Here is a 13,753-nt window from a genome sequence, read left to right on the forward strand (position 1 = left end):
CCCATTTGTGGCACTGTTAAAAAATCTACAAGACAGCATCTTAACACCCTTGTGTTCCACATACGGATTGAATATTTATCACCTAATCTTAAATTCAGGCAAGTGTTGCATTAGCACACATAAGTTCTACTAAAACCAATAGGAAGACAACACAGTTATTGAAGCTCTACTTGTAATCAGTAGATTTTTGAGCTTGGTCAGACTGTGTTTTTGGTCTGCAGTGCTTTGTTCAGTTTTGTCTCAGTTGTTTTGGAACAAAAAGAAAAACAATTGTGTTGTGAAGGCCAAGGCTCACCAAGGGTCAGAGCTTGCCTGGCATGTTGTGGGCAGTAAGAACTTGTACTGCTCCTTTAGTAATAAACCTGGACAAAGCAGAAAGAGTGGGGCAGGTGATTTTGTGACAGCAGCTAAGGCTGGGATTGTGTTCTCCCCCTTGGTCTCACAAGGGAGATCTCATGGGCTGGTGTAGGAGTAAGAGGTAAGCTTAGAGTAAGAGCTGCCAGCAGCAGGTGAGGGCTGGAGTCAGGGATTACTTGGGAGAATTCTCCTTGTTCTGTGGGACCACGTGGGCTGCTTTTCCAAGGTTGCTGTGAGTCCTTCAAGGGACACTCTGCCATGTGAGAAGGGTCATGGAGGTGCTTGATGGCTGGGGAAACGCTGCAGCACCTCTAGAAAAGGGCAGCCACAACTCAGGGAAGTGGCTTTTTGAGCTGTACCTGTGATGTGACATGTAGTCACAGGGTAATCCAGGCAAGGCCAGGGTTTAGTGATATCCATAATGTATTTCATTACTGTAAAGTCAGATGGGACAGATCCAAATGGAATATAATAAACATGTGCATATTTTATTTACTTCTGAATAAACAATCGTGTGACTTTTTTGTGTTCACTCTTGTTAAGGTCTTGGATCCAGAACAAAATCACAGTTTCACTGATCACTACCTAAATGTAGCCTTTGACCTGTCCCAAGTGCTTTTCATAGCCACAGCCAACACCACAGCCACAATCCCACCTGCCCTGCTGGACAGAATGGAGGTTATCCAGGTGCCAGGTAACACTGCAGTGCCTTCACTGCATGGCTGCTGCAGGTCCTTAAACAAGTTGGGGGTGTTCTTGCTGAAATGAAAGGCAGCTCCTTAAGGAAAGCCTGCCAGGAATCTGGAGTGCATGGCTGAGGTCATTAAAAGGGACAAGGCAGGATGCCTCTGTCCCAAGAATAGTATTTACCATTGCATTAGCACTCAAGAAAATGATTTTAAAGCATTTAGCACTCAGGAAAATTCAGTTCCAGGTCTGTGGTGATACATGGATACATTCTGTAATGATATTTTCCTTCATTGATTAGTTTGTATTCTGATGGTCACTTGGCTGATGCATCTTTTTAAGATTCCAGTGGAGAAAAACGTCTTTGAAAAACTAAAATTCTCTTCTTGTTTGCATGAAGTTATGAATAGCCACAAAGGATCATACCAACAGCCTTGTAAATTATAGCTGGGGGAGGTTTTTTCTTAAATTCAATCATTGTAAAAGATTTGTAAAAGATAAGAGATTTGATTATATTGTAGTATGTAAGCAAAAAGATCATTAATAAATAAATGCCTTTTTTTTTTGAAGGATACACACAAGAAGAAAAAATTGAAATTGCACATAGACACTTAATTCCTAAACAGCTTGAACTACATGGGCTGACTCCACAGCAAATACAGATTCCCCAAGTAACCACTTTGGGCATAATTACCAGGTAAATCTGTTCATTGCTTTCAGTGTAAATACCTTCTTTTATAAACCAGTTTATAAAGTGGTAATACAAATATATCTTAATATGTATTGTCCTTAATAGCTTCAGCAGTTCAAGAGTTGGTAGCTTATGGAATTGCTCTTTCCCCAGCTCTTGCCTCCTCTAGAGAACATCCTTTCTGTAGAGAATTCCTTGCTCCTGCTCTCCAGGTGTGGCTCACAGTCACTTGTGCTGACACAATTGCCAAGGCCCTGAATAAACAGGGACCCCTGAGGCTGGTGTGGCTGCACTGTGTGAAGCCATGGCCCTGGCAGCAGATAACATGTAGTTTAAAGAACCATGTTATATTTCTATCATTTTCATACAAAAAATGGAAATTAGGCTTCCTTTTTTCCCTTGTGACTTGATGGGTACATTTGTTTAGATTTTGAATTAGGTTTAAAAAAATAAAATACAGGGTTTTTAAATAGCTTCTATTCATTAGAACTGGGGTTTTTGTTAGACATGACAGCAAATGTATTGATCAAAACATCTTTGGAACTTGAAACCAGCTCATTTCCAATGGAAAAAGTGTACTGATTCAATGAATTGAAGTATTTTATGAGCAGTATTTTGGCTGTTTTGTGTAGTGTTACTGCCTGGTGCTTCCTTTTAGTTCATAGACTAAAACAAAATGTTTTTTCATGGCCAGCTCCTCAACTTCCAGTGAGCTGTATATTTTAAGTTTTAAAATAATTCTTCCTTTTAATTTTTGTGCATCAGGAAGAGCTCTTTGGTTAGCATTTCATGAATGTTTGGCACCAGCTGTTAGTCATGTCTTCCCGCTCAGTAATTTATCTACAACTTTATCAGCAACCGCAATTATTTTGATAAAAACAAATTCTTTTTTTCCTCTGTACTGGAGTAGCCCAAGGTTTTGGTCCATTTGCCATCCATTTGTGTGGCTGTGTGTTTGGTGAGGAGAGTGTTCCTTGCAGAGCTGTGTCCTGCAGAGCCCAGCCCAGCTGTTCTCTCCCCCAGGTACACGCGCGAGGCGGGAGTGCGGGCCCTGGATCGGAAGCTGGGAGCCATCTGCAGGGCTGTGGCTGTGAAGGTGGCAGAAGGGCAGCACAAAGAGGCAAAGCCAGATCGTGCTGAGCTGGGGGAAGGAGAAGGTGTGTATCTTTGGCATGTTTTGTTAAAAAGGGAACTTCTAATGTAGCAGCTTTTTCTCCTGTTTTATTCTTCTTTAAGGACTCTTGTTTTCAAAAGCCTGGCAGATAGTGTGACAATATTATTATGTACAGCTTTAGTGCTGAATTATGACTTAGGACATAATTTCAGTAGTTTCAGCCTGCTGAGTTAGGTGATTGATGAGTTCAGTGCATCTGTTTTATGTCTTAGGGATGCAGCTATGATTTGTGTATGTCTTCCTAGGTTTTTTAATGCAAATCTTTCACTTCTTCTCTAAGCATGGCTGTAGTTCCTACTAGCTCAGAACTCAATCTGGTTATTTGGTTGTACACTAAAAAAATTGTCTACATGAAGGGTTCTGAAATTAGAATTGTTTTATGTGCCAGTTAAGACCATGCTTATTCAAAGTCTCTCAAAGCTTTGGTAACTTCTCAGCCACAGTTAGTCTGCTCTTGTTTCCCATGTGTACAGGCAGTGTTTTTTCATTTCCAGTCATCAAACAGACTGAAAGAAAACTAAACACAAAACTCTCAAACAGCAAAAATACCCAGGTAACTGCTTCACCAGTAAAGGCAGGTCTCTTTCTAGTCTGGAAATAGGAGAGGGAAGGATGAAGTGAGTTGAGTGTTCTAGGATCACTGTAATGTCTGTGACAACTGTAATATAAGAACGTTGAGTTTTGCAGTTTTGCAGTGTTTGCTGAAGCAGGTTCAGCTTGGTTTTCTCTGAGTGTTTGGCTTGAAGGCAGTGAGCTCTCACAGCAGCAGTACTGAATCCATGAGCCATCCTGCAGTTTAAATCATCCCATCTACACTAAAAGGCAGAGCTTTTAAGACATCTACCAATGCTTTCCTTTCAGTATTGTGTGTGTGTTCTGTACCTTCTGTGCTCTGATGGACTTTGAAGTCAAACACTGATTTGTTGATGTTTCTGTGATTGTGAGTGCTGAGCCTTGGGCTGTGCTGGCCCAGCTCAGCAGCACCAGGCAGTGCCAGGTGTCCTGGCTGCTGCACCTTCTGGGTGGTAACTTTGACAAGTCATATTTGCAAAGTAGGTAGCTGTGTCTGAAATGTGCTTCAGAGTCTAATGCAGCTGCTGAATAAAAAGAGATGTTCTGCTCTTCAGGTATTCTGGTAAAATAGACAAGAGGTAAGTTTAGAGCACAACTCATGGTACTGTAAGAAGAAACACTTTATTATTAAGGCAAGTAACAAAAAGGAACTGTATTAGACATCTCAATCCAGTGAGAGAGTTATTTACCATGTTAAAATTAGCACTGTGCTTGCAACTGAGGTATTTACACTGTTAAAATTATACACTGTTAAAATTAGTTCTGGACTTGCAACTTACCAAAGCTAAGTGAAAATAGCAGCCCCAGTGCTTCAGAAGGGAGCAAAATGCTGGCATTTTTGGTTGACCCAGTTTGGAGTTAAGAAAGAAATGAGCTGTGAAGAGTTGCCTTGTACTTCTGAAGTGAAAACTGTCCATAAGAAAAAGCTGTATTAATAAAAGGCAGTCTGAGGGACAGGTATCTCTGCAGTGAAACTTTGTACAGAATGGTGCAATCTGCAGAGTGGGTTTTATTTTGTACTCACACTGTGCTTACACCCTGGTGTGTTTTTACAGTGTGTCATTTGCTGGGAGTATATGAGAGTAGGAGCCTTTTAAAAAATATTTTTATTTTCATTCCGTAGGTTGGAAACAACTAAGTGTTCAAAACAAAGCTTGTAAATATCTCCAGATACTTGCAAGTTGATGCAAATAATGGGACTTGTAGTCTAAATTGATTTCTTTGGCCTTTTTTCCTCCTGTTGATTAGTGGACATTTGTGCAGTTCTGCATCATGATGATGAATTTTTATTTCATATAATGAATGACTCTGGAAGATTAGTTAATCAAGTTCTCATCCCTTAATAGTTTCATTTAGAATAATTTCTGGAATTTTTTTTCTTTATCTCTCTAAAAATTCCTAGAAGTCATTTTTGCTTCCTGCGTTTGTGTGTTGCTGATGTGAGACTGACACTCTGCAGTTAGTGCATTGGTGTGCCTTGAGCTGTGACTAGAAGAGGGCAGATGCAGGCTTGCTTTGCCTGCTAAACAGAATTTATTCCTGAGCCAGAGCACGGCCAAATCCTCCCATGGTGTGTTGTGTTTGTTCAGCTGAGTGCCTCTGCCGGGGGTTGTAGTTAGCGTTCAGGACACTAGGTGGTAGAATCCCAGGCTTTGCAGCGTTGCATTGATTCAGTCAGGGTGTTAGCTGCAGGGAGAGCAGCTGCCGTCAGGGCTGTGTAAAGGTGAGGGTTCTGCCCCTGTGTGGCAGTGGGCTCTGGGAAGGGAGGGCACTGCCCTGCACAGCTGGGGGCTCTCTCAGCCTGGGTTCAGCACTTCCAGAAATGCACCCCTGAAATGCAGGGGCAGCTTGGAGTGCCTCCCTTGCTCCTGTGACTCCTGAGCTTTCTGGAGAGGTTGGTGAGTGCAGGGATGTTGGTTTGTGTCAGTTGTTGAGTGTGCACAGGGAACTGCAGTGTTTTTCAGAGCTCTCTGGGGAGTTGTCCCTGTGCACAGCAGTGCTGGCTGAAATTTCACTGAAACACCAGCTCAGATTTATGGGACACTCCTTGAGTCTTTTGACACTAGTAGAAATTCTAGAAGTCACAAAAATATGTGAAACTCTCTTTCCTATTTTAGTGCAACTGCCTTGAGAATACAACGCAGCAACTGTGCACTAAGGCATCAGATCATGATACAGCATTTGAAACCCAGAGTAAAAAACAATTTGTCTAATTCAGACCCAGAGGGAGATTTAGGACAGGTAATATTTCATAACTAAAAGAGATGACATGAGGATTGTATTTATGTTGAATCCAAGGCTTTAAACGTACTCAAATATTTCCATAACCCAGCAATACAGAGCAGTTTGTTACACTCCTTGTGGATGAAACACTTGGTTTGAAATGAAATGCAAGTTTGACTGTAGTGGTCAATGTGAACTGCCACATGGAATCTGCTGAGCCTCAGTCCAGGGTGGAGTGACTGCAGGTACTCAGGTCTGAGCTCTGCTGACCTTGCAGAGCTTCCAGCTCTGCAGTGAGGGCCTTTTTCTGAAATTTCTGAAAATGGCTTGGAATGACTTCTCTGTAGGAAGTCAAAAAGACAAAAAGTGTCCTGAGAAGTTTGGCTTCAATACAAATTAGTTTTTAAAGTGTTATTTTTTCCATGTTAATTTATCTAAATATTCCTGCATGAGCACCTCACCTTCAAGTGTTTCAAGTACACATTGTTATTGTAGGTCACTAATGGTGGAATGCAATTATTTTGTGGAAAGAGAACTTTTCTGGTGCTGTGGGGAGAAATGCACATAGCATTAAATTTAAGCATGTAAGTAACTGCAAACAGGATTAGGGTCCCAGGAAATTGTTCCCTTCCTAAAGAAACAGTTCCTAAAAGTTTGGTGCATAAGATTGAAGTTTGACAGTGGAATGTTGCTTTTAGGGAGCAGTTTCATGTTATGGCTGGCTTTGAATGTGAACTGTTGAATGTCAGCAGAGGCAATCCCATCCTTCTCTACCTGAATGCAGTTTTGGGGGGTTTTTACTTTGGAGGGGCTAAAAGAATTCTGAGTCTGTTGTGTGCTGAAGCATCTGCTGCTAAGTCAGATGAGACAGAAAGAATGTTATTATCCTTTTAATTGCCCACAGACTTGAAACCTTGTCCATCATGGTGATGCTCTTTTTTATATCTCTGTAGCAATCCAGCAAATCAGTGTTGTGTTAAAAACTACTTTAAAATGTTAGACTTCTCTTTTTCTATCTTGGTCAGTAAGTGTGGCTAGAAGTCTTTGGGTTTAAGACTTGTGTTGCCAGTGCTTAATTTAAATCTGTTCTGTGAGGAGATGAGAAATTCCTACATGTTGAGGAGGTTTTAGACTTGTGTATTCTCTCATTTTCATTACATCTGTAGAAGGTAGCAGTCTTATTTTTTTAAATCTTTGTGCCATGAAATGTCTATTAACATTAAATCTTTAATTACATTTAGTAGTTCATTGTCAGTATGTTTTTTTAGGAGTCCATTTTCTTACAAATCTGTTATTTACATGTGGGACTTTGTTTTATTTTGGGACCTTGCAAAGACAGATTCCTGAAGAACATTGTGATCTTTGAGTAGCTGCAGATTCTGCTTGGAAAATTTTACAAACAATCTTTTTTTTGGTTGGTTGTTTTTTGAACTTATTTTTGGTTACTTGGGGAGGGTTATGTGTTGTTTATTTTTAGTATTACAATTTTAAATGGTAAAACAACTCAATACCATGCTGCTTTTGTGTAAGCAGCCATGTAACAGCAGAGCAGCAGGTGGTTCCTCCAGTGCACTTTGGAGCTCTGCTGAGGGCACTTTTTGACCTTTCAGTTTATTTTGCCAACTTGTCTCAGACTGTAAGATGATTAAGCTGCTGTCCTAATGAGAAGTTCTGTTTCTGGAAAGCTGAATTTAAGTGTCTTGTTTTAGATAAATATGCCATTTAGCTTGTGCTGTGGTTTATGGCTGTTAGTCTGGGGAAGGTAAGGAACACAATTTGTCATTGTTAGTGGAAATCTTAATTACTTTGTCTGCATAGATTCCTCATAGTCAGCACCTGTGTAAAGATGATAAAGGGAGATGGCTTTTTCCTTCAAAGAAAAAATTAGAGTTTGTAATTACATTTTAGACATCACTGCTTTTACAGAAAATTAGATAGTGACAGAATTTAGTTTAACATTTCTCTAAAAAGTCTGGAGTTTGTTACTGTTACAGATCATAAAATGGGATCTACTCATTTGATCAGATAAAGAAAAGAGTTTGATTTCTTTAATCAGGTGGCCTCAACTTCCCTGATTTGTTTATGAGGAGTTTGTCTCTTCTGCTGTAATACAGAACTAGGTGAAATAAATACATTTGTGTTTGTTAGGCAGTAAAATCTTGGTATAAAACAAAAGCAGCTGGTTTTAAACTCAGTTTTGTTTTGAAATATGGATTGCATCTCAGATTATCAAATAGAGTTGAAATTGCAGTCTGAATTGCAAGAATAGCATGCAGGGTCAAGCTTCCTAGACTTGCCAGTATTTATGTCTTTGAATTTATTATGTACAAAAATAGCAGTTTAACAAAAGCAGAGAGACATGCTGGAACAACAGGAGGCATGTGACTGGGGCAGTGTTTGCAGCAGAGGAATGGGATTCAGCCATGGAGCAGTGAGTTGGACCATGAAGATTAGTGGCTGTTGGGTAAGAACTGTTAGATGGGAGTCCTGAATGAAAGCTGAGGTGCTCTCATGTTAATGGTGATGTGCAGTGTTTCCCTTGATGCTCTGTTAAGGCATTAGTGAGAATTGCACAGTCACAAAATTATCTGTGAAAAGGTCTCTATGTACAGGATTAATAACAGGAAAGTTTGGATCTTGTGAAAGGAGACAGCCTCATTCATCTGTTCTGAGAATTGCTGCTGCACCACTGACCACCTCTTCATGTTATGGTAAATAGATCAGATCAGTGATTTGTGGTTTTCTCTACTTGTTTGGACTCTTGGATCTTCAGTTACTGTGCATGCATTGATGTGCAGAGGAAGAACCAGAAAGCTCCTTTTCAAACTAAAATTAGAAAGAGTCAAAGAAAGTAAACAACCCATATTTGGATCCAGAATCTGGTGCAGGAGTCCTGAAGCTCAGTGTACACTGCTGTGTAATGCAGACTTCAGCTGTGTGTTGGGCTGGGAACAACAGTCCTCACTCTGTGTGTGCAGGACAGCCCCAGGCAGGGAGCACTGCCCTGAGAGAGCCACAGAGCCTCAGCAACAGCTGCATTGTCCAAGCATTCTTCATTTCTCTGACATGTTTCACTGAAACACTGCTCAGGGCTCTTGAGAAATGGTAAGCCTCTTGCACCTGGATCAGATGTGTGGGGAGATGATTCCCTGCTTGCATTGTGCCTCTGCTCCCAGTTCCTGGGGACTGTGCAGTGTCAGGCCCTGCCAGGGGCTGCCATTCTGGAGCTCAGCCTTGCAAACAGCTCCTCTGCAGGCTGGGTGAGGCTCTGGCATTCACGTGGTTCCCATTGCAGTTCACTGGCACCACATTTCTCTTCCCAGAGAAAAGCAAGGCACAGTTCTTCCCAAGAATATTTCTGGATTTCACATTCTCTGAACCTGAGAGAAAGAAAACACAATTCTTATCTCATTTGCTGTGCCTGTGTTTGTGCCAAAGTAGAATGCAATATGGAGATTGTTTACCCACAGTGATGGTGTTTTGTTTCCTTGGCCTGTCAGGGCCAGGTGTGTGTGTGTGTGAGGACTGTGGGCTGACAGTCACAAGATGCTGTGCAGTGTGTGCAGAGTTGAGTGCTTGGCAGATTCAGTTTAGATGCAATGTAATACAGTATAGAATAATATAGTACAATTAAGTAATTAATTAGCCTTCTGATACCAATAGAGTCCTCATCATTCCTCCCTTCCATGGGGCATTCCCTGTGAACACTATAGTTCATTTCTGTATAAAAAGAGAAGACAGAGATTTGAAGGCAATTCTGCTAAGGAAGCCACTGTACAGGTAAGAGATCCACTCCTGCTGTGAGTGAAGGAAGGGAGGAGCCCCTTGCTGAACCCATAACTGCTGCTGTAATTGTTGGTCCCTCCTGGGTGACACTTGAGTATATTGCATTCAGAAGTGTCAGGCTGCTGGGGGTTTATAGCCCTTCCTCAAGAGTATGTCATGCCTGGAGGTGTTGCTGAAAATGTCTGGTAATTGGACCTTGGAGGAATTTTTTGCTGCTGCTGGTTATTGAGCATGGCACCTTAGCAATATCTCCTTCAACAAAGGAAAGAACAGAGCCCTCAGTGTGTGCAGTATTTCAAGACAAAAGCCACAGGCCATTACACCAAACTGGAGATTTTTTCACTGCACAAGGCCTGTAGGTGTTGTGTTCTGAGCTGGTGTTGAACAGACAGGAGATGTCAGTTTTGTGAGTTAAGCAGCCTGAGTAGGTGGAAGGTGTCCCTGTGTGTGGTGGGGACTTGGGCTGATGATCTCTAGGGGTCCCTTCCAACCCAAACCCTTCTATGACTGAGAAAGCCTTAAAAGTCCTAGGAGACAAAAACCAATGTGGGAAATGTCACATCAGAGCCTGTGCTGCAGGGGCTCTGTGCTGGGGCACAGCTGGAAGCACTCAGGAAAGGACAGGAGTTCCTGCCCTGCCAGAGCTGCCCCCAGAACTGTTCAGCTGCACATTCTCTGTTACACCACCTGCACCTGATCCCTCCTGCAGGAATTAACCCTTCCCTGGGAGGGTGGGCAGGCCCTGCACGGGCTCCCAGAGAGGCTGAGGCTGCCCCATCCCTGGCAGTGTCCAAGGCCAGCTTGGACAGGGCTCTGAGCAGCCTGGCATGGTGGAAGGTGCCCTGCAAGACCCTAAAGCAAGATCAGCTTTAAGGTCCTTTACAGCCCAAACTGTTGTGATTCTGTGAAATACTGCTTTTCTGCACAAATCTACTGAAAAATGTAAAGTCTTAAATGAGCCTAATGTGTTTTGCTATTTGAATTAGTTTAAAATGCACTTAAGCTGATGAGTTGCATCTCTGTCAGTGCTCTAGATTTAATTTTATCTTTGATGAACACTTAGAACATATTTAGGCTTAATAATTACATTTCATGCTATATTATCTTTAATTTGACAAGGTTTTGTGAGAGATGGTTTGAGCACATTTTCCTGAACTTACTGAGCATTTCATTGCATGTTTTATTTTTCTCTGTCACCATTTTTAAAAAAATTCCTCTGTCTAGGAAAGACTATTACAAATGCTAAATTAGATTTTCTTCCCTTAGATTGCAAAGAACATGTCACAGAAGATGCCAAACCAGAATCCATCAGTGACACAGCTGACCTGGCTCTGCCACCTGAAATGCCAATTTTAATTGATTTCCATGCTCTGAAGGATATCCTGGGGCCCCCCATGTATGACATGGAGGTAACATGCTCATTTGTTTCTGTTTGATGCTGTTTGTGGCTGATAGGATTATTGCTATTGACTGAGCCTGTACAATGGTAATAACTTCAAAATATGTCAGTAACAGCACTGTGTTTCTTTATGTTGCACAAAGTGTGTTTTCACCTAAAGCTTTTCTTTTCTTTTAATTCAGGGTACATAAATGACATAATGCCCTGACTTTTCTGTTAGCAAAGGTTCCTGCAGCAGTGCTGAAGAATGTGGTAGTGTTGTTTCAGTTTGAAACAATTTTGCTTTTGTGTGGGGGATGTTTGGTGGTCTTGGGAAAGAAGCCAAAAGTAGAGCCCAGGAATCCTGTCTCTGCAGCAGCTGTGCTAAGGACTGCTCCTCATACCTCCTTAAAGCCAGGCAGCATTGTTGGGTATTAAAACCACTTCAGTTTGCACCAGAAGTTCTCAGACATTCTTTAGGTTAATGTGACTCTTAGCTATTAAAATGTTTTATGATCAGTCAGGCACCCAGCTCTGCTCCTCAATAGGCATATTTCACATTTTTTGCTTTCCCCCATCTGTATTTTGCTCCTTTCTCTGGAAATGCCATCAGTTAAAGTAGTTTGTTAGTTTGGGATTCTCATTTCAGTGACAGTGACACTGACAGTTATTCTCTGTTCCTGAGAACTTTCCTCTTACAATTATTTTCTCCTAAATCAGAGGACCAGACTTCCAGTGGGACTTAAAGAACAAAAAGGGGGCAAGGTGATTGGGATAGCAGGAGAAAATGAATGATTGTTAAGCAATGGATCAGCTTTTAGACCTGAACTGATTCTTTTGGATATGAAGATTTTATCATGGCAGAGATTGTTAAGGAAGGGGCAGAGATGAGGAGACAGACTGGCAGGAGGCAGTGCCAGTGGGTGTGCCAGATGGGGTGGCAGCATGGGACAGTGGCAGGGAGGATAAATGACCAAGGGACTGGTGGCTCTGGGCTGAGGGCATTCCCAGGGGTTCTTTGGTGATCTGGTATTTTACTTTCAGAAATTAGAAGAATTTACTCTTTAGGCAAATGACTGAATGGTCAGCAGCTTACATTTGTTCTTTCCAACTCTCAGAAGTCTCTGTACCCTGCAGGAAGATGACACAAATGTAGGAATTCAGTGCTAATATGGGACTTTTCTTAGGTGTCCCACCTGGTGTCACTTTTGTTTCTGGAGTTGATCATTCATTTAAATTTGGTAATGTGGCTGTGTTGGAAAAGAATTTCTGCTATTTTGTCTTTTCTGTAGGATTAAGTAATTAAAGTGTGGTTCTTAATTTCAAGTGTACAAACACAGGAGTGCTAGCTGGGAGTTATCTTTGGTGGGTTTTTGTTTATTTCTTGTGGGGTCCACAATAGATGCCATAAATTTGCAGATAAGCATTTCATGGATCTGCTGGCCTCTAAACTGAAATAAGATTGGTTGAAGCTTGTGACTTCTGTTTCAAAAGGTTTTTTTAACATTTCTATATTTAGAAGGCAAATTTAGTGCATTAATAGAAGAAGAAGAGAATCCACACAGATCAGTTCCCCAAGCCCAGGATTTCTTTTCATGTACTATTTGCTGTGTTGACTGAGTGAATATTTTTCAGTACACACTTTGGTTTTTTCCATGTAAATTGCTCAATAACAACATAACTCCTATTTTAAGGAAATTTCCCAGCTACTCCTTAGAATTTTCTCAAGTCCCCCCAAGGTTCTTTGGAGGAGCAGAGTTTCTGCTCTGAGCTTGGCTGCTCTGTAGGGTCAGGCTGGGTCTCCTCTCTGGGTCTGGCCTGAGAGCTTCACCCTGGGCCTGCATTTTGCCATTTCTCAGCAGCTGAAACAAAGACACAATGAGGCAGCCACTGTGTCAGTACCTGCATGAGGCTGAGCAAATGGAACTGAAAACATGACATGACTTCATTGATCTGTTGTCCTCCAGGGAATTCCTGAGCCAGGGATTCATCTTTCACCTTTCCAGGGCATTACTTGGCTCTTGTCTGCACAGCTCTCCCAGCAGGAAGATGGGACAGAATATTCAGCTCCTGCTTGCTGGATTAATTCATTTATCACAAATAAATAATCTTATGTGTCTCCCTACAGAACAAATGCTGGAATTAATCACATAGTGAGGCTTTGAAAGAATAATCTCATCAGTTTAAAGTGCAGAAGATTTAATGAAATGTTTCAGCACAGCACACTTTTGGGGGAAAGGGTTTCTAAAATATCCAGTGGGTTTATAACAAACTATTTGTATTTTTGGCTTGGATTTTAGTTGATGTATGAGGAAATTTTTTAGCTTTTTTTTTTTTTCTTTCAAGCCTTAATTCTGCTTGAGTAACAAAGGTTGTTGGCACCACAGGAAGGCCCATCAGGATTGGTTTATATCCCCATAACTTGAGTGAAGTTGAAGGGACAGAAGCTGCAGGTCAGGGAGGTGGCCTGTTCTAGGAAATGGAAGTGCAGATGCCATAAAAGAATGGCTCTGTTTCAAGGGCCATGCACAATTTAATCAGGGAAAAACAGCAGGGTGTCTTTCAGAAGCAAAACCTGTCCAAAGTACAGGTTTAGATTGGCATATTTGTCTAAGAACTGTCAGTCTTGTGGTGATATTTCTGGGAAATCCTCCTCCCTCAGAGGGAAGCCACTGTTAATGTGCTTTGCCAGCAGTGATTTGCCAGGGAATGAATCAGAGGAGAAGAAAAAATGTTGGTACAGTCGGGCTGGGAGAACCTGTGGAAGGAAAACAAATGTGCTCAAGGCCAGCAAGTGACTGAACTGGTTCTCATCTCCCATTGGGAATCAGGGACTTCCCAGCTTCTGTCCATTGCACTGACTTGGTGTAGCTCCAAAACTGCA

General features: G+C 41.6%; 1 protein-coding gene across 1 annotated transcript in view; it reads left to right on the plus strand.

The window, feature by feature from the left end:
• Positions 1 to 13,753, plus strand: part of LONP2 (lon peptidase 2, peroxisomal) — a 36,969-nt gene that overhangs the window by 16,756 nt on the left and 6,460 nt on the right. Inside the window, exons 9-12 of the mRNA XM_063167738.1 lie at positions 901 to 1,051; positions 1,615 to 1,741; positions 2,759 to 2,892; positions 10,758 to 10,900. Coding sequence (XP_063023808.1) covers positions 901 to 1,051; positions 1,615 to 1,741; positions 2,759 to 2,892; positions 10,758 to 10,900 — 555 coding nt within the window. The remainder of the gene's footprint in view (positions 1 to 900; positions 1,052 to 1,614; positions 1,742 to 2,758; positions 2,893 to 10,757; positions 10,901 to 13,753) is intronic.

This window comes from Melospiza melodia, chromosome 13 (genome assembly GCF_035770615.1).
Source record: "Melospiza melodia melodia isolate bMelMel2 chromosome 13, bMelMel2.pri, whole genome shotgun sequence".
In the NCBI taxonomy this organism is placed as follows: domain Eukaryota; kingdom Metazoa; phylum Chordata; class Aves; order Passeriformes; family Passerellidae; genus Melospiza; species Melospiza melodia.